The 24,745-nt window shown below is 38.6% G+C and overlaps 1 protein-coding gene across 4 annotated transcripts in view; it reads left to right on the forward strand.

The window, feature by feature from the left end:
• The window catches only part of SEPTIN6 (septin 6), an 82,389-nt gene that overhangs the window by 26,724 nt on the left and 30,920 nt on the right, over window positions 1-24,745 (forward strand). For all 4 annotated transcript variants that reach the window (XM_081043850.1, XM_081043851.1, XM_081043852.1 and 1 more), the window contains exon 4: window positions 23,665-23,851. In XM_081043850.1, coding sequence (XP_080899976.1) covers window positions 23,665-23,851 — 187 coding nt within the window. The remainder of the gene's footprint in view (window positions 1-23,664; window positions 23,852-24,745) is intronic.

Consider the following 24,745-nt stretch of genomic DNA (forward strand, 5'->3'; position numbering starts at 1 on the left):
TGAACATAGAGCAAAGGGCTTCAGCTTTTCACCATTAATTATGAGATTAGCTGAGGGCTTGTCGTATATGGCCTTTATTATGTTGAGGTATTTTCTTTCTATACCAATTTTATTAAGTGTTTTAATCATAAATGGATGTTGTATCTTATCAAATGCTTTTTCTACATCAATTGATAGAATCATATTATTTTTGTCCTTTATTTTGTTTATGTGATGTATCACACTGATGGATTTGCGAATGTGAAAAAATCTTGTGCCCCGGGGATGAACCCCACTTGGTCGTGATGAATAATCTTTTTAATGCATTGTTGTATTCGATTTGCTAGAATTTTGTTTAGGATTTTAGCATCTGTATTTATCAGAGATATTGGTCTGTAGTTTTCTTTTTTTGTGTTGTCCTTACCAGGTTTTGGTATCAGGGTAATGTTGGCCTCATAAAATGAGTTAGGGAGTACTGACTCTTCTTCAATTTTTTGGAAGAGTTTCAGGAGGATTGGTATTAGATCCTCTTTGAAGGTTTGGTAGAATTCATTAGTGAAGCCATCTGGTCCAGGACTTTTGCTTTTGGGAAGGTTTTTGATGACTGATTCAATTTCGTTACTGGTGATCGGCCTGTTTAGATTTTCCAGTTCTTCATGATTCAGCCTAGGAAGGGTATATGTTTCTAAGAACTTGTCCATTTCTTCTAAGTTATTGAATTTGGTGGCATATAGTCCTTCATAGTATTCTTGGATAATCCTTTGTATTTCTGTGGTGTCCGTGATAACTTCCCGTTTTTCATTTCTGATTTTGTTAATTAGTGTCTTCTCTCTTTTTATCTTAGTGAGTCTAGCCAAGGGTTTGTCAATTTTGTTAATCTTTTCAAAGAACCAACTCTTTGTCACATTAATTTTTTCTATTGTCTTTTTGTTTTCTGTTTCATTTAGTTCTACTCTGATTTTTGTTATCTCCTTTGTTCTGCTGACCTTGGGTTTCGCTTGTTCTTCTTTTTCTAGTTCTTTAAGGTGTCACATGAGGTTATTTATTTGGGATTTTTCTTGTTTCTTGAGATAGGCCTGTAATGATATAAATTTCCCTCTTAAAACTGCTTTCACAGCATCCCAAAAATTTGGTAGGATGTATTTTCATTGTCGTTTGTTTCTATGTATCTTTTGATCTCTCCTTTAATTTCTTCTTTGACCCAGTCGTTCTTTAAAAGTATGTTGTTTAATCTCCATGTATTTGTGTTTTTTCCTGCTTTCTTTTTGCAGTTGATATCCAATTTCAAAGCCTTGTGATCAGAGACTATGCTTGGTATGATTTCAATCTTCTTAAATTTCCTGAGGCTGCTTTTATGTCCCAATATATGGTCTATCCTTGAGAATGTTCCATGTACACTCGAAAAGAATGTACAGTCTCATGTTTTAGGATGAAGTGCTCTATATATGTCAATGATGTCCATTTCACCTAATGTGTCGTTTAGGGCTGCTATTTCGTTATTTATCTTCTGTTTGGATGATCTATCCATAGCTGTCAATGATGTATCTAAGTTCACTAGTATAATTGTGTTTTGGTCAATTTCTCCCTTTAGTTCTGTTAGTAGTTGCTTGGCATATTTCGGTGCTCCCTGATTGGGGGCATAAATATTGATGACTGTTATGTCTTCTTGTTGTATAGTCCCTTTTACCACTATGAAATGTCCATCTTTGTCTCTTGTTATCTTTTTCACCCTGAAGTCTGTTTCATCGGAAATCATTATGGCTATACCTGATTTTCTCTGGGTACCATTTGCTTGGAGTGTCAATTTCCACCCTTTCACTTTGAGTCTATGCTTGTCCTTGTAGCTGAGATGTGTCTCTTGTAGACAGCATATGGTTGGGTTTAGTTTTTTGATCCAATCTGCTACTCTGTGTCTCTTTATTTGTGAGTTCAGTCCATTTACATTTAGGGTGATTATTCATATGTGAGGATTTCCCGTCATTCTATCTTTAGTTTTCTGGTAAGGCTGTGTTTCCATTGTTTCTTTTCCTTTGTGTTGGTGTCTATTATTTCTGCGTGGTGGTATTCTATGATGTTTCCCTCTGTGTCTTCTTTTATTACAGTATATATTTCAGTTCTGGATGTTTTTTGAGTGGTTACCCTTAAGTTTATGTAAAAGAAAGTTTGATATTTAGAGTATTCCAGTTTCTTCAGCACGCTTACTTTTTCTATTTCTATATTCCAGGTCAGGCCTTTACTCTCCCCCTTTTTATGTTTTGGTTGCCACAAGTTGTCCCTGTTGATGGTGGTCTAATAGCCTCCTTTAGTATTTCTTGTAGTGCAGGTCGTGTGTTAGAAAATTCCCTCAGCATCTGGATGTCTGGAAAGTTCTTTATTTCTCTTTCATATCTAAAGGAGATCTTTCCTGGATATATTATTCTTGGCTCATAATTTCTCTCTTTCAATAGTTTGAATATTTGGTTCCATTCCCTCCTAGCTTGTAGAGTTTCTGCTGAAAAATCTGGTGATAATCTATCTAATGGGCTTTCCTTTGTAAGTTACCGTCTTCTTTTCCCTGGCTGCCTTGAGGATTCTTTCTTTGTCATTGATTTTAGACAGCTTCAATACAATGTGCCTTGGTGAAGGCCTGTTGGGATTGAGGTAATTAGGTGTTGTATTTGCTTCTTGGATTCGAGGATCCAGTGCTTTCCACAAGTTTGGGAAGTTCTCATCGACGATTTGTTTGAATATATTCTCTGTTCCCTTCTCTCTTTCTTCTCCTTCTGGTATGCCCATTATTCTTATATTGCTCTTTCTGATGGAGTCAGAAAGTTCTTGTAGAGTTCTTGTATTTCTTTTAAGTCTCAAGTCTCTTTCTTCTTCCCTCTGTGTAAATTCCAGGTTCCTATCTTCGATGTCACTGATTCTTTCCTCCATCTGGTCAACTCTACTACCTAAGCTGGATATTTCATTCTTAATTTTTTCTATTGAGTTCTTAATCTCCAGAAATTCTATTTGGTTCTTTTTCAAAATTTCAATCTCTTTTGTAAAATGCTCATGGTGTTCTTTGATTGTGTTTCTGAGTTCATTAAACTGCCTTTCTGTGTTTTCTTGCATCTCATTCAGTTTTTTCAGAATTGCAATCTTGAATTCTCTGTCATTTAAATCGAATATTTCCACATCTCTAAGTTCCTTTTCTGGAGACTTTTCACTTTCTTTCTGAGCTATCTTGTTGCCTTGGTTATTCATGGCAATCACAGAGATTTAGTATTTCTCTTCCTAGACATCTACAGTAGTGGCTTCTGCAACAGGTTGATAGGTATGCGAAGAGCTTTTGAAGTTCCAAAGCTCTTTCTGCACCAGATTCAGAGCCCATATGTTTCAGCAGTTCTGTTTACTCCTGCAGGGATCCGCCCAGATAGTTGGGGCCAGGGGCGGGGTGAGTTGTGAGAGGTGGCCCAGAGCAATGGCAGCGACCACTACCACAGCCAGTCCTGCTTCCACAGCTCCCTTCACTTTGCCGGAACTAGTTGAGCTGCGAATCTGTGTCTGCGGTCCACAGTTCTCAGAGCAGCAAATATTCTGTCCTTTGATCTGACACTGCTACTTTATCACTTCTACTTTATCCATGCTCAATATACCACCCTCCTGATAGTCACTTAGTAGCCATGTTGGTGATCAAATGAGCTATCACAGTTATCACACCGCTTATGTTCGAGGAACCCTTAGTTTACTTAATAATCACCTCAAAGCACAAGAGTAGTAATGCTGGCAATTTGGATATCCCAAAAAGAAGCTATAAAGTGCTTCCTTTAAGTGAAACGGTGAGTACAGTACATACAGTACAATAAGATATTTTGAGAGAGGGAGAGAGATCTCATTCACATAACTTTTATTACAGTATATTGTTATAATTGTTTTATCTTATTGTTGTTAATCTCTTTCTGTGCCTAATTTATAAATTAAACTCTATCACAGATATGTATGTATAGGAAAAACAGTATATATAGGGTTTGGTGCTATCTGTGTTTTCAGGCATCCCCTGGCGGTCTTGGAATGTATTTCCCGTGTATAAGGGGGGGACTACTGTAATATAAACTTAAATAAGTAGAAATGGAAAGCCTTTCTGAAACTGGGCTGGGAAGCAGAGGTGAAGTAATACAATAAAAAGCAGTGATTTCTCCATACTGACAGGGCCATTTGGGCATAGATACATCAGTACAGCTGCATGGAAACAGCATCAGAGTGCCTACTTTACCCAGGGTGCATGGATAGACTGAGAGCAGTGATGAAAGCCATATCTTGGGGAAAGCCACCATTGAAAAGATGCTGGAGCAAAAGTAACCCAAGAGGGAAACAAGATAGGCTGGAAAGGGGAATGCTTAGGAACTTAGGCTTTGGACTCAGACAGAACTGGGTTCAAACCCCATCTTGATACTTATTGGTCCAGGGAACTTGGACAAGTATTTTGTGCCAGTCTCTGCACCAGTGTTGTAGCTGTATTGCCCCTTGTGGTTCTTATTTTGATTGGAAGACACCCTCAACAAAAACCACCAGGAAACTTTGGAGTAAAAAACGTTTATTATTCACAGGTCCTGTAAAGCACAAGGTACACTGGCCAAACAGTGAAGTCGCAGGTAGAGAAAGAGAGAACACATGGGCCTGGGGTTCTCCTTTGTTTGGAGTTCAAGTTGTGGGGCTAGGGTTTTGTGGGCTCACGATTTATTGGTGAATTTAAAACAGAAGAGCTGGAATTTAAAGTGTGGGAAGAGAAAGAAACTAGAAATCTAAAAGGTCAGTTATGGAAGTCAACCAAAATCTCTAAAACAAAGGAGCTTCCCCTGGGGGTGGGGGCATCCTGGTTCTTTATCTTTCTGTGGCTGGTCTTTGAAGTGGATGCCTCTTTGAAGTAGATGCCTCAGCAATCAAAGCTTAAGTCAGGCACTTGCATTACAAAGAAGACAAACCAACTGTCTGGGCTTACATTACAAGACACTTAAATTCTCTGTGCCTCAATTTTCTCACCTATAAAGTGGAGATGGTAATACTACTATGGACCCTAGAGGGTTGTGGTGAGGCATACTTTACATGTATGGCATATGAAACACTTAGTGCCTGGCACACTTAAGTAACTAATGAAGAGAAGATATTGTTATGATCATGACTTTTATTGATAGAAGAATCAAGGGAGAGTTGTATCACATATGAGAGAAAATGGTGAATAGTATCCAGGAAGATAAGACCTGAAAAAATATCCATTGGGTTTGGCAACATGAATGTCATTAACACATTTAAGAATAATTCCAGGGACATAGTGGGTCGAAGCTGGATTGCTGTGAATGAATGGGAGATACAGAAGTAAAAGCATCAGAATAGCAAAAAAAAAAAAAAAAAAAAAAAAAAGCAATAGAATAGAGAAGTGAGTCCAAGATCAAACTCATGTTTATATGGGAACTTAGCATAACTAAGTCAACAGGGAAAGAATGGACTTTTAAGAAAATGTGCTGGTAAAATTTGCCATCCATTAGGAAAAAATAAGATGAGACCCTCCTACACAAATGGTGACCAAAAAATAGATTCCAGTTGGATTAAAAACAAATTCTAGCACAAGAGCCCATAGGGGCCAAGCCTCATTTGAGCAGTCAACCCACACGCAACAGATCATCCACTGTGGGCAGAGCCAAGTCTCACAACTAGTCAGCCTAGGAGTCAATCTCACCTACTGACAAGCCAAAATCAAAGATCAACTTTAACAAGACAATACACACAAAACAAGGGTCATCTTTGGAGCACACGCACAGGAGAACAGGGAAGTGGTACAAATCAAATATAAAGGACACATACTACATGACACATACTACAAGATCACCCATAAAAAACCAAGAACCCTAGGGGATATACCTAATTCATCAAAGCAAACACAGAGAGTCACCCAGAATGGGAAACAAAGAAACATGTCCCAAATAAAAGAACAGAAGAAACCTCCAGAATTGGAACAAAATGAAATAGAGGTAACCAACCTATCAGAGACAGAATTCAGAACACTGATGATAAGAATGTTTAAGGAGCTTAGTGATGGCATAAAGAAAGATAGAGAAATCATAATGAACAACCAGTTAGAACTGAAGAGTACAATAACTGAAATAAAGAACACACTTGAAGGAATTACCAGCAGGTCACATGAGACAGAGGATCGAGTCAGCGACTTAGAAGACAAGTTAGCAGAGATCACCCAAACGGAACACCAAAAAGAAAAAAGAATAAAAAACAATGGAAAATGGTTTAAGAGACCTCTAGGATAAGATAACATCAAGTGCAACAACATGCGCATCATAGGAACACCAGAAGGAGAAGAGAGGGAACAAGGGACTGGGAACATATTTAAAGTAATAATGACTGAAAACATCCCTAACCTGGTAAAGGAAACTGACATACAAGCCCAGGAAGTGCAGAGAGTTCCAACCAGGATGAACCCAAACAGGTCCACACGGAGACATGTTATAGTTAAAATGGCAAAGGTTAAAGACAGAGAGAATCCTAAGACAGCGGGTTACATGCAAGGGAACTCGTATAAGACTATCAAATCACTTTTCTACAGAAACTTTGCAAGACAGAAGGGAGTGGCAGGAGGTACTCAAAGTGGTAAAAAACAAAGGCCTACCACCTAGATTGCTTTATCCAGCAAGGCTATCATTTAAAATTGAAGGAGAGATAAAAGAACTTCCCAGAAAAGAATAAGCTAAAGGAATTCATTACCACCAAGCCAGCATTGCAGGAAATATTAAAAAGACTTCTGTAAGCAGAAGAAAAATGAAAACAATCTAACTATAAATAAAAAGGCAATAACTACGTACCTATCTATAATCACTCTAAATGTACATGGATTAAATGCTCCAATCAACAGACATAGGGTGGCTGAGACGATAAGAAAGCAAAACCCTTGCATATGCTGTATACAAGAAACTCACCTCATATCAAAAGACACACACAGGCTGAAAGTGAAGAGTTGGAGTAAGAAAGTTCATGCAAATGGAACTGAGAAAAAAGCTGGAGTAGCAATGCTTATATCTGACAAAATAGAATTTAAAATGAAGACTATATTAAAAGGTAAGTTGGGCAGTACATAATAATAAATGTATCGATCTGACAAGAGGACATAACCTTAGTAAACATCTATGCACCCAACATAGGAGAACCAAAATATATAAAACAGATATTGACTGACATAAAGACAGAGCTCAACAGTAACACTATCATAGTAGGGGACTTCAACACACCTCTGACAACAAGGGACAGGTCCTCCAGACAGAAAATCAATATGGAAACAACAGCCTTAAACGACATATTGGACCAGTTGGATTTAACTGATATTTTCACAGCATTTCACCCCAAAGCTGCAGAATACACGTTATTCTCAAGCACACATGGAACATTTTCCAAGATAGACCACATGTTAGGCCATGAAACAAGTCTTGATAAATTTAAGGAAATTGAAATCATATCATTTGTCTTCTCTGACCACAGTGCTATGAAATTAGAAATCAACTACAGGAAATAAAAACACTGGAAGACACATAAATATATGGAGGCAGAATAACGTTACTAAATAATGAGTGGGTCAACCGTGAGGTCAAGGAAGAAATCAAAATCTATCCCAAGACAAACAAAAATAAAAACACGATGACCCAAAATCTATGGGATACAGCGAAAGCAGTCCTAAGAGAGAAATACATAGCAATGTAGGCCTACCTAAAGAAAGAAGAAAAATCACACATCAACAGTTTATTCTTACACTTAAGGAATCTGGAAAAAGAGGAGCAAAATAAGCCCAAAGGGAGCACAAGGAAGGAGATAATAAAGATCAGAGCAGAAATAAATGAAATAGAGACCAAAAAAACACAAAAGACCAATGAATCCAAGAGCTGGTTTTTAAAGAAGATAAACAAAATCGACAAACCTTTAGCTAGACTCATCAAAGAAAAAAAAACAGAGAGAGAACACAAATTAGTAAAATCAGAAATGAAAGAGGAACTCAAAGTGATGGAACACAAAGGCCTACAACCTAGATTGCTTTATCCAGCAAGGCTATCATTTAAAGTTGATGGAGAGATAAAGAGCTTCCCAGAAAAGAACAAACTGAAAGAATTTATGACAACCAAGCCAGCAATGCAAGAAATACTAAAAGGACTTCTGTAAATAGAAGAAAGATGAAAACAATTTACTACAAATCTAAAAATGGCAATAACTATGTACCTATCAATAATCACTTTAAATGTAAATGGATTAAACGCTCCAATCAAGAGACATAGGGTGGCTGAGTGGATAAGGAAACAAGACCCTTGTATATGCTGTATACAAGAGACTCATTTCAGATCAAAAGACACACACAGGCTGAAAGTGAAGGGTTGGAGTAACATATTTCATGCAAATGGAAGCAAAAAAAAAGCTGGAGTTGCAATACTTATATCTGACAAAATAGACTTTAAAATGAAAAAAATATTAAAAGACAAAGATGGGCACTATATAATAATAAAGGGATCAATCCGACAAGAGGACATAACCCTAGTAAACATCTATGCACCTAACATAGGAGCACCTAAATATATAAAACAGGTACTGATGGACATAAAGACAGAGATCAACAGCAACACTATCATAGTAGGGGACTTCAACACACCTCTGACAACAAGGGACAGGTCCTCCAGACAGAAAATCAATATGGAAACAACAGCCTTAAATGATACTTTGGAGCAGTTGGACTTAATTGATATTTTCAGAGCATTTCACCCCAATGCTGCAGAATACACGTTCTTCTCAAGTGCTCATGGAACATTTTCTAAAATAGATCATATGTTAGGACACAAGACAAGCCTCGATAAATTTAAGAAAATTGAAATCATACCAATTGTCTTCTCTGACCACAGTGCTATGAAATTAGAAATGAACTACAGGGGAAAAAAACCAGGAAGATACACCAATTCATGGAGGCTGAATAACATGTTGCTAAATAATGAATGGGTCAAGCAGCAGATCAAAGAAGAAATCAAAAGATATCTTGAGACAAATGAGAATGAGAACACGACGACCCAAAATCTATGGGATGCTGCGAAAGCAGTCCTAAGAGGGAAGTTCATAGCACTGCAGGCCTACCTAAAGAAACAAGAAACATCACTAATTGACAGTTTATCTTCACACTTAAGGGATCTGGAAAAAGAACAGCAAAATAAACCCAAAGGGAGCACAAGGAAGGAGATAATAAGGATCAGAGCAGAAATAAATGAAATAGAAACCAGAAAAACAATACAAAAGATCAATGAATCCAAGAGTTGGTTCTTAGAGAAGATAAACAAAATTGACAAACCTTTAGCCAGACTCATTAAAAAAAGGAGAGAGAGGACCCAAATTAATAAAATCAGAAATGAAAGAGGAGAAGTGACAACAGACACCACAGAAATACAAAAAATTGTAAGAAATTACTATGAGCAACTATATGCCAACAAATTTGACAACCTTGAAGAAATGGACAATTTTCTAGAGGCGCACAACCTTCCAAAGCTAACTCAAGAAGAAACAGAAAGCCTGAACAGTCTGATTACCACCAGGGAAATTGAATCAGTAATCAATAATCTCCCAACAAACAAAAGCCCTGGACCAGATGGCTTTACAGGTGAATTTTTCAAAACGTTCAAAAAAGAATTATCACCTATTCTCCTCAAGCTCTTCCAAAAAATCCAGAAGGAAGGAAGACTCCCAAACACTTTTTACGAAGCCACTATCACCCTGATCCCAAAAGCAGACAAAGACACCACAAAGAAAGAAAACTACAGGCCGATATCTCTAATGAACATAGATGCAAAAATTCTCAACAAATTATTAGCAAACAGAATTCAGCAATACATTAAAAAGATCATACACCATGATCAAGTGGGATTCATCCCTGGTATGCAGGGGTGGTTCAACATCCGCAAATCAATTAATGTGATACACCACATTAACAAAATGAAAAATAAAAATCACATGATCATATCAATAGATGCAGAAAAAGCATTTGATAAAATACAGCAACCTTTTATGATAAAAACCCTTAAGAAAGTGGGAATAGAGGGATCATATCTTAACATAATAAAGGCCATATATGACAAACCCACAGCTAACATCATACTCAATGGGGAAAAGCTAAAACCATTCCCCCTAAGATCAGGAACAAGACAAGGTTGCCCACTTTCTCCACTTCTATTCAACATAGTGCTGGAAGTTCTAGCCACAGCAATCAGACAAGAGAAAGAAATAAAAGGCATCCAAATTGGTAAGGAGGAAGTAAAATTATCATTATATGCAGATGATATGATACTATATATAGAGAACCCTAAAGACTCCACCAAGAAACTATTAGAACTGATAGATGAATTTAGTAAAGTAGCAGGATATAAAATTAATATTCGGAAATCAGTTGCATTTGTATATACCAATGATAAAATAGCAGAAGGAGAAATTAAAAAAACAATTCCATTTACAATTGCTCCAAAGACTATAAAATATCTGGGAATAAATCTAACCAAAGATGTAAAGGATCTGTACTCAGAAAATTATACAACACTGAAGAAAGAAATGAAAGAAGACATAAATAGATGGAAACACATTCCATGTTCATGGATAGGAAGAATTAATATAATTAAAATGTCCATACTGCCTAAGGCAATATACATATTCAACGCAATTCCTATCAAACTACCAACGACGTTTTTCACAGAAATAGAACATATAATCCTAAAATTTATATGGGACCATAAAAGACCCCGGATAGCCTCAGCAATCTTGAGAAATAAGAACAAAGTGGGAGGTATAACGATACCTGATTTCAAACTATACTATAAGGCTACAGTAATCAAAACAACATGGTACTGGCATAAAAATAGATACATAGATCAATGGAACAGAATAGAGAGTCCAGACATAAATCCATGCCTATATGCCCATCTAATCTACGACAATGGAAGCAAGAATGTACGATGGGGTAAAGATAGTCTGTTCAATAAGTGGTGTTGGGAAACCTGGACGGACACATGCAAGAAAATGAAGCTGGACCACCTCCTTACACCATATACAAAAACAAATTCAAAATGGCTTAAAGACTTAAATGTAAGATCTGAAACCATAAAATATCTAGAAGAAAATATAGGAAGAAACTTCATGGACATTACCCGGAGTAAGATTTTCACTGATATATCCCCTCGCGCGAGCGAAGTAAGAGAAAAAATAAACATGTGGGATTACATCAAACTAAAAAGTTTTTTCACAGCAAAGGAAACCATCAATAAAACAAAAAGGGATCCTACTGTATGGGAAAAGATATTTGCCAATGATATATCTGATAAGGGATTAATATCACAAATCTATAAAAAACTTACTCAACTCAACTCCAAAAAAACAAACAACCCAATTAAAAAATGGGCAGAGGACTTGGGGAGACATTTCTCTAAGAAGGACATACAGAAGGCAAGAAGACATATGAAGAAATGCTCAACCTCACTAACCATCAGAGAAATGCAAATAAAAACCACAATGAGATACCACCTCACTCCAGTCAAAATGGCTATTATCAATAAATCAACAAACAACAAATGCTGGCGCGGATGTGGAGAAAAGGGAACGCTAGTGCACTGTTGGTGGGACTGCAGATTAGTGCAGCCACTATGGAAAACAGTATGGAGGTATCTCAGGAATCTGAAAATGGAACTACCCTATGATCCAGTAATTCCACTCCTAGGCATCTACCCGGAGAAATCCAAAACTCCAATTCAAAAATCTGTATGCACTCCTATGTTTATTGCAGCACTTTACACAATAGCCAAGATATGGAAACAACCAAAATGCCCATCGGTAGATGACTGGATTAAGAAGCTGTGGTACATTTATACAATGGAGTATTACGCAGCCATAAAGAAGAAAGAAATCTTATCATTTGCAGCAACATGGATGGATCTAGAGAACATTATGTTAAGTGAAATAAGTCAGAAAGAGAAAGACAAGTACCATATGATCTCACTTATATATGGAATCTAAAGAAAAGACTATGTGAATGAACTAATCAGAGACAGTTTTGGGGACGCAGAGAAAAAACCGAGAGTGGTTAGATGGGTGTGTGGGAGGGGGTTGGGCATAAGGGGAAAGGTGAAGGGATTTGGAAGCAGCTGGTAACCACAAGATGGCCTCAGGGTTTTTTTGAAAATTAATTTGGGGAAGGTATTCTATAATGTTGTAAAGATTTTGTTGGGTATCCGATGGACATGCGTCCTATTTGGGAGACCACCTCAGGGATACTGTGGATACCTGATCATGGCATTGTACACCAGAAGCTAAACATTAATGAATGCCAACTATAATTTTATATATATAATGTGATGGTTCAGTGTGAGGTCGGAGGGATAGTGGATGGGGGGAGGGGGGTTCACAGTATGAGGGATATAAATGATGAACGTCTAAGTATTACCTTGTTTTGTACACCTGAAACTAATAAATAAATTAATTAATTAAAAAAAAAATAAATTAAAAAAAAAAAAAAAGAAATGAAAGAGGAGAAGTGGCAACAGACACCACAGAAATACAAAAAAATTTAAGCAATTACAATGAGCAACTATATGCCAACAAATTAGACAATCTGGAAGAGACGGACAATTTTCTAGAAGCAAACAACCTTCAAAGGCTAACTCAAGAAGAAACGGAAAACCTGAATAGACTGACTACCACCCGGGAAATTGAATCAGTGATCAACAAGCTCCCAACAAACAAAAGCCCTGGACCAGATGGCTTTAAAGGTGAATTTTACAAAACATTCACAAAACAATTATCACCTATTCTCTTCAAACTATTCTAAAGAATCTAGAAGGAGGGAAGGCTCCGAAACACTTTTTATGAGGCCACTATCACCCTGATCCAAAAATCAGACAAAGACATTACCAAAAAAGAAACCTATAGGCTGATATCCTTAATGAACATAGATGCAAACATCCTCAACAAAATATTAGGGAACAGAATTCAGCAATGCATTAAAAAAACAATACACCATGATCAAGTGGGATTCATTTCAGGTATGCAAAGATGGTTCATTAACCGCAAATCAATTACTGTGATACACCACATTGACAAAATGAAACATGAAAATCACATGATCATAAGAATAGATGCAGAAAAAGCATTTGACAAAATCCAGCGGCTATTTATGATAAAAACTCTTAAGAAAGTGGGAATAGAGGGACTATATCTCAACATAATAAAGGCCATATATGATAAACCCACAGCTAACATCATAGTCAATGGGAAAAAGCTAAAACCATTCCCCTTAAGATCAGGAACAAGGCAAGGTTGTCCACTTTCTCCACTTCTATTCAACATAGTTCTGGAAGTTCTAGCCACAGCAATCAGACAAGAAAAAGAAGTAAAAGGCATCCAAACTGGTAAGAAAAAAGTAAAATTGTCATTACATGAAGATGACATGATACTATATATAGAGAACCCTAAAGACTCCACCAAAAAAACTATTAGAACTGGGAAATGAATTTAGTAAAGTAGCAGGGTACAAAATTAATATTCAGAAATCAGTTGCATTTCTATATGCCAATAATAAAATATCAGAAGGAGAAATTAAGAAAACCATCCCATTTATAATTGCTTCAAAGACTATAAAATACTCGGGAATAAATTTCACCAAAGAACCAAAAGATCTGTACTCAGAAAAGTATAAGACACTGAAAAGAGAAATTAAAGAAGATACAAATAAATGGAAACACATACCATGCTTATGAATAGGAAAAATTAATATTGTTCAAATGTCCCTACTGTCTAAGGCAATATACAGATTCAACGCAATTCCTATCAAACTACCAACGCCATTTTCCACAGAAATAGAACACATAATCCTAAAATTTATATGGAATGATAAAAGACACCGGATAGCCTCGGCAATCTTAAGAAATAAGAACAAAGTGGGAGGTATCACGACACCTGACATCAAAACAGTGTGGCACTGGCATAAAAACAGACACATAGATCAATGGAACAGAATAGAGAGTCCAGAAATAAATCCATGCCTATATGGTCATTTATGGCAATGGAAGCAAGAATTTACAGTAGGGTAAAGACAATGTATTCAAGAAATGGTGCTGGGAAACCTGGACAGACATGTGCAAAAAAATGAAGCTGGACCACATCCTTATACCATATACAAAAGTAAATTCAAAATGCATTAAAGACTTAAATGTAAGATCTGAAACCATAAAACTCCTAGAAGAAAATATAGGGAAAAAGTTTACAGACATTACCCGGAGTAAGATTTTTACTGATATATCCCTTTGGGCAAGGGAAGTAAGAGAAAAAAATAAATGTGGGATTACATCAAACTAAAAAGTTTTTTCACAGCAAAGGAAACCATCAATAAAACAAAAAGGGATCCTACTGAATGGGAGAAGATATTTGCCAATGATATATCCGATAAGGGGTTAATATCACAAATTTATAAGAAACTCACTCAACTCAACTCCAAAAAAACAAACAACTCAATTAAAAAATGGGCAGAGGACATGAAGAGACATTTTTTTAAAGAGGACATACAGATGGCAAACAGACATATGAAGAAATGCTCAACCTCACTAACCATCAGAGAAATGCAAATAAAAACCACAATGAGATACCACCTCACCCCAGGTAAAATGGCTATCATCAATAAATCAACAAACAACAAGTGCTGGTGAGGATGTGGAGAAAAGAGAATCCTCGTGCACTGTTGGTGGGATTGCAAATTGGTGCAGCCACTATGGAAAACAGTGTGAAGGTATCTCAGAAATCTGAAAATGGAACTACCCTATGATCCAGCAATTCCACTCCTAGATATCTATCCGGAGAAATCCAAAACTCTAATTCAAAAAAATTTATGCATCCCTATGTTTACTGCAGCACTTTACACAATAGCCAAGACATGGAAACAACCGATCATCATCAACAACCATCAGTAGATGACTGGTTTAAGAAACAGGGGTGCATTTTTAAAATGGAGTATTATGCAGCCATAAAGAACAAAATCTTACCATTTGCAACAACATGGATGGACCTAGAGAACATTATGCTAAGTGAAATAAGTCAGACAGACAAAGACAAATACCATATGATCTCACTTATATGTGGAATCTAAAGAAAAGAATAAATGAACAAACTAATCAGCAACAGTCTCAAAGACATAGAGGAAAAACTGAGGTTTGCTAGATGGGAGAGGTTGTGGGGATAAGGGGGAAGGTGAGGGGATTAGAAAGCACAATTGGTAACCACAACATTGCCTCAGGGATATGAAAGTCAATTTGGGGAATGTAATCAATAATGTAAAGATTTTGTAGGGTAGCCGATGAACACTTGTCTCATTAGGGAGACCACTTCAGGGAGGATGTAGATGCCTGATCACTGCACTGTACACCTGAAGCTGAAGCTGAAAAATAATGAATGTCAACTATAATTTTATATGCATATATAGTTACAAGAAGTGGAGTACAGCATTAGGAATAGAGACAGTGGAAATATAACAGCTGTACGCGATGTCAGAGGGGTAGTAATTTGGGGGAGGGGAATCATCACTGTGTGAGGGATATAAATGATAAATGTCTAATTGCTACATTGTTTTGTACACCTGAAACTAATGGGAAAAAAACAATTTGTAAAAATATATAGAGAAAAATAACTTTTGGGATAGAGAATGCTTTTCTATTGTGTCAGAAAATCCAAAAGTCCTAGGAGAAAAGACTGACATTCAAATTCATTAAAACAAAAAAACCCTTTGTATATTGAAAGACACCATAAACAAAACTGAAAACAAACTACAGATGGTAAGAAAATATTTGCAAGCTATATAACAGCTATAAAGCAGTTTTCTAAAATGTAAAAAGAACTTCTACAATTCAATGAGAAATAAACAAGGAATTGACAGAGGGGAAACATAAATGGCCAATCAAACTATGAAAGGATGCTCATTCAATATCACCAATAATTAGGGAAATGCAAAATGAAACACAAATATATTTTTATTCATTAGATTTGGAAAAATAAAAATACAATATCCACTAATACCTGGTAATTTCATTCATGTTTCTGTGAGTGTAAATTGATGCGGATTTTTTTAGAGAGCAAATTTGGCAGGATCTATTAAAATTTGAAATGTGACCAGCATTTCCACTGTTAGGTATATAGCATAGAGAACCAGTTGCATGTATTCATGAAAAGCGTACAGAAAGGATTCTCACTATAGCATTCAGTATAAAATAAAACTTTTTTTAAAAAACAGTCTAAATTTCTACCAATAGAGTGACTAAATGAGCTATGGTACAACCATACTATGGAATTCTACTTGGCAGTTTAAAAAAAAATGAAGTAGATCTATATGTACTCACATGGAGATGTTAAGTGAACAAAAGAAATTACAGGTTGATGTACAAATCATGATGTCATTTACATAAATCTGCCCCTTCCCAATAAAACAACAGACCTCTCTCTCTCTCTCTCTCTCTCTCTCTCTCTCTCTCTCTCTCTCTCTGAATATAAATGCATAGAAAAAGTTCTGCATGGATAATCAACAATCTGAAAATAGTTACCTCTGAGGAGAGGAGAATAAGTACATGTATTGCTCACATAATTAAAAAATTAAAAAAATGAAAAATTTTAAAGGAAGCAGATAGAGTGGGTGGTGACTGCTCATTTATAAAAGCTTTTCTGAACTGGGGAAAAGAGATAAAGTAGTGTCTAGAGGGAGGCAAGGAGATCAGGAGTGATCGAGATGATAAAGGCTTGAACAGCAGCAGAAGCTTAGAGGATGGAAAGGAGGGGGAAGATGTGAGAAAAAGAATCCACAAGAATTAATAACCAAATCGATGTGGGACACCTAGTTCAGTTTATAAGACACTAAATGTCAACTGTGTGCCAGGTACAGTGTAAAGTTCCAGGGATACTAAGAAACAAGGCACAGTCTCTAGTTAAGGAGCTCACAGTTTAGTGCAGGAGACAAATAATGTATACAAATTCTACATAAGATGAAGTACAATAACAGGTATGTGGGGATGGGAAGAGTAGCAATCAGTAAGTCTGGTGGTGGGAGTGTAAGGTGGAGGTTGCTGAGAGGGAAGAGGAGGTGATCAGGAATGGCTGTACTAAGTCTTAAAGTCTTGTAGGATGAATACAAAGTCAACTGGCATATAATAGGCATACAGTACAAATTTGTTGAATGAACAAGTGAATGAATGATATATACATTGATGGAAAAAATAAGATAATAAAGAGAATACCTCTAAATTTTTATCATTGAAAACCAAATGTATCCAATGAATGTGTTGATAAGTAGGATGCTGGTGAAGGTAGAAAACATCTATAATGTGTTGAACAGTGAATGAGAAGTATATTTTTTTTAAAAAAAGAGTACATTATTCTTTCAAAAAATCTCCATCCTTCCATTAAATATTTATCGAGCACTTATATGGTAGGCCCTGTGGTAGGTGCAGAAGACAAACTTGACTGTTAAGGGAAGAAAAGGCATAGGGTAGTATTTGGGAAGAAATGTATGATTGAGGAAAGATTTTCTATTTTGAAGATGAGGGAAGACTTAAGCATGTTTAATAGATTGAGAGGAAGGAGTTAGTAAGAGGTGAGGAGCTGTTAGATGAAGCAAGGTTTTCAAAGAGCCTGAAAGAATGAGATCAATTGGACCTTGAACAGGATGAAGGACCCTTCATCCTCAGAAACTAGAGAGAAACAGGGAAGAATTGATTCATTTTTAAAGGGGAGGGAGTGAGGCAGGAAGTTGGGGTAGTGTGAGCATGATGGCCTCGATTTTATTGGTAAAGTAGGAGGCCGACCATCTTGTGAGAGTGAAAGGGTCATGAGTAAGTTTCGTAGCTTGGGGAAAGTAGTAAAAGTTTGGAATGGTCAGTGAAGGCAATGGGAAGGGAACCAATCAAAGGTGAGTAAAGGGATTGTCATGTTGTTTTAAAGGCCCATACTCATATGGGCCATGGACTTGTAGTGGTGCCAAGATCTATAGTTTTCTGATTGTTTCTAGTCAACTTGAGCAGCAGCGGTGTTGGAGCGGAGAGAGCAGATCCTGAAATTCATTCAGCACAGCAGTTTTGCTAGGCAAGTTGGGTAGAAGGCAAGGGTGCAATGGGAATGATGGTGTTGATAAGAGTGGTTCAGGTAATCAATTATGGGGTTCAGCATGGGATTAGAAGGACACGAGGCCAGGAAGAGACTGATATCCTGTGAGATAAGGGAGAGGTCAAGGTACCAAAAAATTCTATGTAGTTAAATATCAGGTTTAGGACAACTGAAGGCTTAAGAGAGCCAGAAAGATGTGAGGTGGTCAGGTAGTGGGGTACTAGTGGTAAGGTGTGTAGGTGGCTGAATTAGAGGGAGCTGAAGGTTGTGAAGTTGAGGCTGTTAAGGAATAAAGAGGCTAAAGATTTGATGGGTTGTCCACAGCACATTGCCGTCCCCCAGAAGAGGCTGGAAGAGGTTTAAAATGAAGAAAGGGCTTTACATGGAAGTAGAGGAGTAACAGTCTAGAAGTGGCACTGAGGAGCTACATGAATGCCCACTCTACTTACCCCAAGATACACAGGTCATGGGAGAATGAGAAGCCTACACTGAAGAGGGCTGCCAGGTATTGGTGTCCTCAGGGTTGTGGTGTCTTCGGGGGAGAAGGAGGTTTCCACTAGGGTGAAGAGGTAGGCAAGTTCTGAGAGGCAGATGACATAGGCCAGCACTTTTTAAACTTTAACGTTGCACACAAGCCATTGAAGCTCTTAATAAAATGTAGACTCTGTTCCTTTACATCTGGGTTGGGGACTGGAGAGTCTGCATTTTTAACAAGCTCTGGGGTGATGCTAGTGTTGCTGGTCCAAGGACCACACTCTCCTACTCTGAGTGGCAAAGATGTAGGCAATTTTGTTTATCGTGGTACAGGGGTTTCAGAGGGCACAGTGGAAGAAATGTTATGGAAGGAAGACAGCTGCAGCAGGACAAATCCATGGAGGATAGAGCAGAATAGGGATGAGTGTATAGGGAAGGAGAGGTAACTGGAAGGATGGTGGTAGAGTGAAATAGGTGTTTCACTTTTGGCATTGTTCCAGTAGATCTGACCTTATGATATCTTGAGTTTGGCGCCTGAGATGGTGGTGTTCAAGTATAGTGTCTGTGACCAGGCCTTGTGGGTTTCCAGCGGGGAGCTTCTGATGGCTGTGTTGGCACAGAGGACTGGCACATGGGAGATGAAGGAGGCTAGGATGACTTCTTAGGTGTCTAGGAAGTGCAGTAGGAAGACGGTGATAAGTGAGGCCATGGGAATAAGTGGGGCCACTCAGGGACAATGTGCATGTAATGTGTAGAAAGACAACAGAATATGGTCCAGAATGGAACCTCAGAGACAGGCCAAGAATTTAAGGTAAGGTGAGTGAGAAGGAAGAGTTACAGAGGTAAGATATAATGGTGGCAGTGAAGCCAGAAGACATTGTTTCAAGAAGGGACTGGTCAACACTATCAAGAAAGATGACAGTTAAAAAGTATTCACTGAGAGATAAAATTAATATTTTTCTATATGTCTGTTTAGGAAACTCAGGCAATTAACTGAAAAACAATTCTAATGAACAATTTCAAAATAAACCTGCAGAAAGCCATAGGCTTTTTAATCAACCAACAATAACCAATTAGAAAACATGGAACAGAAGACCCCCTTCACAGCAAAAAAACCAAACCAAACCAAAACAAAAACGCTTACTATACCCTACCCACAATACCCTGCTGCCTCATTTGCTTCATCTCTTATTATTCTTGTTTTTATTGAGGTGAAATTCACATACATAAAATTAACTATTTTAAAGTGAACAATTCAGTGGCATATAATACATTCATAATGTTGTGCGACCACCACCTCTATCTAGTTCAAAATATTCTTATCACCCCAAAAGGAAACCCATTAACAAACATCTCCCCATTTCCCCCTCCCCTCAGCCCCTGGTAACCACTATTCTATTTTCTGCCTCTATGAATTTGACTATTCTAGGACTTCAGATATGTGGACTCATACAATATCTGTCCTTTTGTGTCTGGCTTCTTTCACTTAAGGTGTTTTGAAGGTTCATCCATATGGCAACATGTATTAGAACTTTCTTCCTTTTAATGACTCAGTGATAGTCCACTGGATGGATATTCCACATTTTGTTTGTCCAGTTATCAGTTGATGGACATTTCGGTTGCTTTCACCTTTTGGCTATTGTGAATAGCTTATTGTTCTTCCTCCTGTCACTAATTCCCAGCTCCTTTGCCCTCTTCCTATTGTTCAAACTTGCCTCATCAGGGCCATTATGTGTATTATTCCTCTGCCTGAAATACTCTTCTCCCAGATTCTCCATGGCTCTCTCATTCTCTTTTTTGCAGCTCAAATGTCACCTCAGAGAAGCCTTCCCTGCTCACTATATTTAAAGTAGCTGAACCCTCAGTTACCATTTATCTCATTATCCTATTTTATTGTCTTCATAGTACATATCACTAACTGAAATGAATAAGTAGTGTCTAGAGTACAGGTTTTGTGACTTTGGTCCCTTTAGTAATCTAGTGAGATCTGTAGTCTCATTCTTTTAATAACATTTTTAAATGCCTAAAATACACCAATTACACTAAAAATACAATTAATACCAAAATTGTGATTTAATAATCCATGTACTTCTCTATTCTTAAAGTAACACTATCTATATGCAGGTCTAATAACTATCATAATTATGATGCGTATAAATGTTTTTTTGAGATGTTTACAACAACTGTAATAGGAAACTAAAATATCGATGATTTTTATTGGTTATGAAATCTCAGGTATTGCTAAAATTACTGTAGGTTGTTACCTATGTTTGTACCCAAGGAAAATGGTAAACTTCAGTTAGAGCCTAGTGACAAATATGTGTTTTCTTCCCTGTCCAAGTTCATGGATGCTATGAGTTCTATCCACAGACCCTTTGGAGGTCTGTGGACCCAAGGTTAAGTAAAAGATAAAACAGCAGTGACGAAGAGGGGTAGAAATGTTGGAGCTGGGTTTTGTAGGAGATGGAAGAGATCACACTAAGCCAGGGAATAACAAGCTAGAAGAAAGCTCCCTCTTTACCCCTTCATGGAACTTTGGTGTGAGAGATACAGAAATTTCCAGGTGAGAAGGATATGAGGGGAACAGTGTCTTTGAAAGTGAGTCAGGTATCACTTAGACGAAGAAAGCATTTTGTGAGGAGGTTGCCTATGGGATTTTGTTTACCATGGACTGGAGTCCAGTGAGCACAACAAAGTAAGGTGGGAGAGATGGCCACTGTGGAAAAATGAGCCATTGGGAGTAGGGGTGGAACCCGTATTGTATTCCAGATACTGAAGAGACAAAGATGAATAAGACAAAGATGAATCACCCATTTAGGATTAGTTTAAACCAAATCCTGTTGGTTGATTGGCTGGTCTAATTCATGCACCTTTCCAGAGACCCTAAGAGCCAGAAGCAGCAGCAGAAAGGTAGGTCTAGGGTAACACTAGATTCAGGGGGGGGGGGAAGCTAATAATATACTCTTTTCCTTCCTCCTTTGATCCCTTTTGTAGAGCAAAATATGAAGTAAAAAAAGTTATGTAATGGAGGGAAAAAATGAAGCAGTGCCATGATTAGGTCGTTGAAACCAACCAGTCATCCTAAAATTAATTAAATGAATCTAAGGCTGCATTCCCCCACCCTCACTCCTGATTCTTTAGGAACCTTCTAAGGATCTCTGCAACCAATAGATTCTTTGATGCTTTTACCCTTTAGAACAATGTTTGGATCAGAGGGCTCAAGGGAAGGAAGAAAGGGCTATATTTTTAGACTTTTCTCTGTGGTTCCAGAGGTACCCTGAATCTGGATCTCCTCTGTGTGTAGCTCCCAGAATCTAGGATTTTGTGATTCTTTTTTTAAAAGCTATTTTCCCTTCTCTACTAAGAGGGTTTTTCAAAAAGGCTTAGGTTGGGGGCTGCTGCAGGTAGGAGGCTGTGGGGACAAAGCTCCAAAAAGCAGTTTCCAGGCTCTCGGCCTCACATAGAAAGGTGCTGGCTCGGGTAGTAAATGGCCATCAACTGTGATCAGATGGCCATCAGCTGTGGCTAGTTGGCCGTCAGCTGTAACCCATAAGCCATTGGCCACTAATATAACTGCTGTGGCTACGCTAGCAGAAAAAAAATGGGGGCTATCAAGAAGATGGTGGCTGGGCTGGCAAGCACGGATTGCAGTTAGCACGGAGGAGTGCGGGTTGCAGATTGTAGAGAAGTGGACAGCAGGTTGCGAACAGTGTGGATCCTGCTTCCTGTTCCTCCAGCCCAGCCGCCAGTGAGAATATATTGATTTGACTCCCCTATCTATGGCTCCGTGGGTGTTCCTTTTTGGCCTCACCATGTCCTGCGTTCTTATGTGGGGAGCGGGAGCTGAGACCCTGCCGGAAGTCCCGCATGACAAATGGCGCAGCGAGCAGGGTCCCCCGCACAACAGAGGCGTTGGCTGGGTCCCACACCTCCTTTGATCATGTTTCTTTCTGGCAGTGCTATCTGCAAACTCACTGCCCTAGGCCGGATAATGAACCTCTTTTAGCCCGAATGGATGAATCAAGCCCTCCAGATGGAGAGGCAGCAGATGGACAGGGAGATGAGAACAGAGGCGGGGCAGAAGTGACACTGACCTAGTTAGAGCAGAAAGAGGCTGCAGGGACAGCAGGAATGGCATGGGATAGAAGTGATAAGCTTCCCAGGACAGGGAGGAGCAGAGTATTGAATGTTTAAGGAGCCTTGGCAAGACCTTAGGGCCACAAAGGAGGGCTGTGTGTGGAGACTTAGTGAGCTCAGGTGTGTGTGTGTACATCTGTGAAGACTGTTGCTGGGGGGTATCCTTATCAAATTTTGCCCAATACTTAGACTTTAAAGTCACAACCTTGGAGGAAATGAAAACCAGAAAAATCTGGATCTTAGGTGTGCCAAGTGGGGAGCCCCACTGAATCTTGCAAGACTGATCAGAACCAAAAATGTTCTAACAGGATTCCCCAGCAGTGGGTCAAGGACGTGTCCTGGCCACCACTGGGTACCTAGCTCCCATACTAGGCACTGGGGAGGGACACAAGAAGCAAAGACTTAGGCCCAGCTTGGAGGATGATCAGCCCATCCACAGATACTGCCAGTGGGCTCCATGCTGCATCAGGGCCCCATGGGAGATAAAGAAGTGCCCTTCACAGTCCCTGCCCTTCAGAAGGACAGTCTATTTGAGGGAACACTAATCTTTGTGAAGTAACAGTAAGTGCTTCAACTGAGTAATTATTTTTTATTCTTCTGGATCACAGAAGGGATTTCTGGCATAATTGGGGAAGGCTGTATGGAGGAGGGGGTATTCAACTGGGCCCTGAGGTCTGGGAGGGCAAGATTAGGATGAGAAGAGAGAAATGGGCATTCCAGAGTGAAGGCATACAGATGGGCATAAGTTTGGCTTATGTAGGACGAAGGGGGTGACCAGCCTGACGGGGTTGGAGGCCCACTGATGAAGAACATGGATGGGACAGATTATTGAGGGCATTTTAAATTTCTGCAAGGAACTTTATCAAAATCTTCATTTTTGAAGTAGTTCGGCCATTTCCTGACTCTCCCCTTTAGCTACAAGCCCATCGTGGAATTCATCGATGCCCAATTTGAGGCTTACCTGCAGGAGGAGCTGAAGATCCGCAGGATACTGCACACCTACCACGACTCCCGCATCCATGCCTGCTTGTACTTCATCGCTCCTACGGGTCATTCCCTGAAGTCTCTGGACTTAGTGACGATGAAGAAGCTGGACAGTAAGGTATGGAGGCAGGGGTGAGGGCAGGAAGGAGGCTGGGCAAGGTGGATCACTCTTACTGGTCTCTTGTATAAAGTAGAGGCCAGATTCTAGGAGATGTTGTGGTTTTTTTTTGTGGCCTCTTCATCCTCTTCTTATTCCCTCTCCCTCCATAAAGATGGTGCCATTGATCCCACACCTGTGTCAAGTACTTTGTTTTCCCAGCATGGGGCACAGGTGTTTGCCCTGAGCTATCTCTCTCTCTCTCTCTCTTTCTCTCTCTCTCTCTCTCTCTCTCTCTCTCTCTCTCTCTGCCCTGATCCCTCTTGGGAATAAGGGTGGATACAAGCAAGGTCTCTGTCCAGGTCTAAGGGCTCAGGCTTTGGCAATGAAAAGGTGTATTTTCTTTGTTAGTGTTAACTGGCCTGTACTAAAATCAAACATGTAAACTTGACTTTAAAGTTATTATTCTTAGTATCAATACTGATTTTTATAATTTTTATAATACTGATTTTTATAATTGCAGCTGACATTTGTTAAACTCTCATATGTTACCACTGTGCTAAGTACTTCATGGATCAGCTCATTAAATCAACGACCCTATGAGGCAACCACTACCATTATCCCCCATTTTATAGAGGAGAAAACTGAGGCTCTGAGAGGTTAAGTGACTTACCCATTGTCATATAGCTGGCTATTAGCAGAGTTTAGATTCGAATTCAGATCCCTGGCACCATGTTCTATTGCCTCCATACCTGAGAAAGATGGCTGCAGGAATCAGGCATGTGCTGCTTTAAGAGAAACTGAAAAATGTGAATCCCACTCCAGATGTAAATCAGACAATGATTCTTCATGTTAAATGATTATTTGTTGTACAAAAGAATTGACCATGGAATTCTTTAAAAAACCTAATACTGG

Source organism: Rhinolophus hipposideros (genome assembly GCF_964194185.1).
Source record: "Rhinolophus hipposideros genome assembly, chromosome: X".
Lineage (NCBI taxonomy): Eukaryota > Metazoa > Chordata > Mammalia > Chiroptera > Rhinolophidae > Rhinolophus > Rhinolophus hipposideros.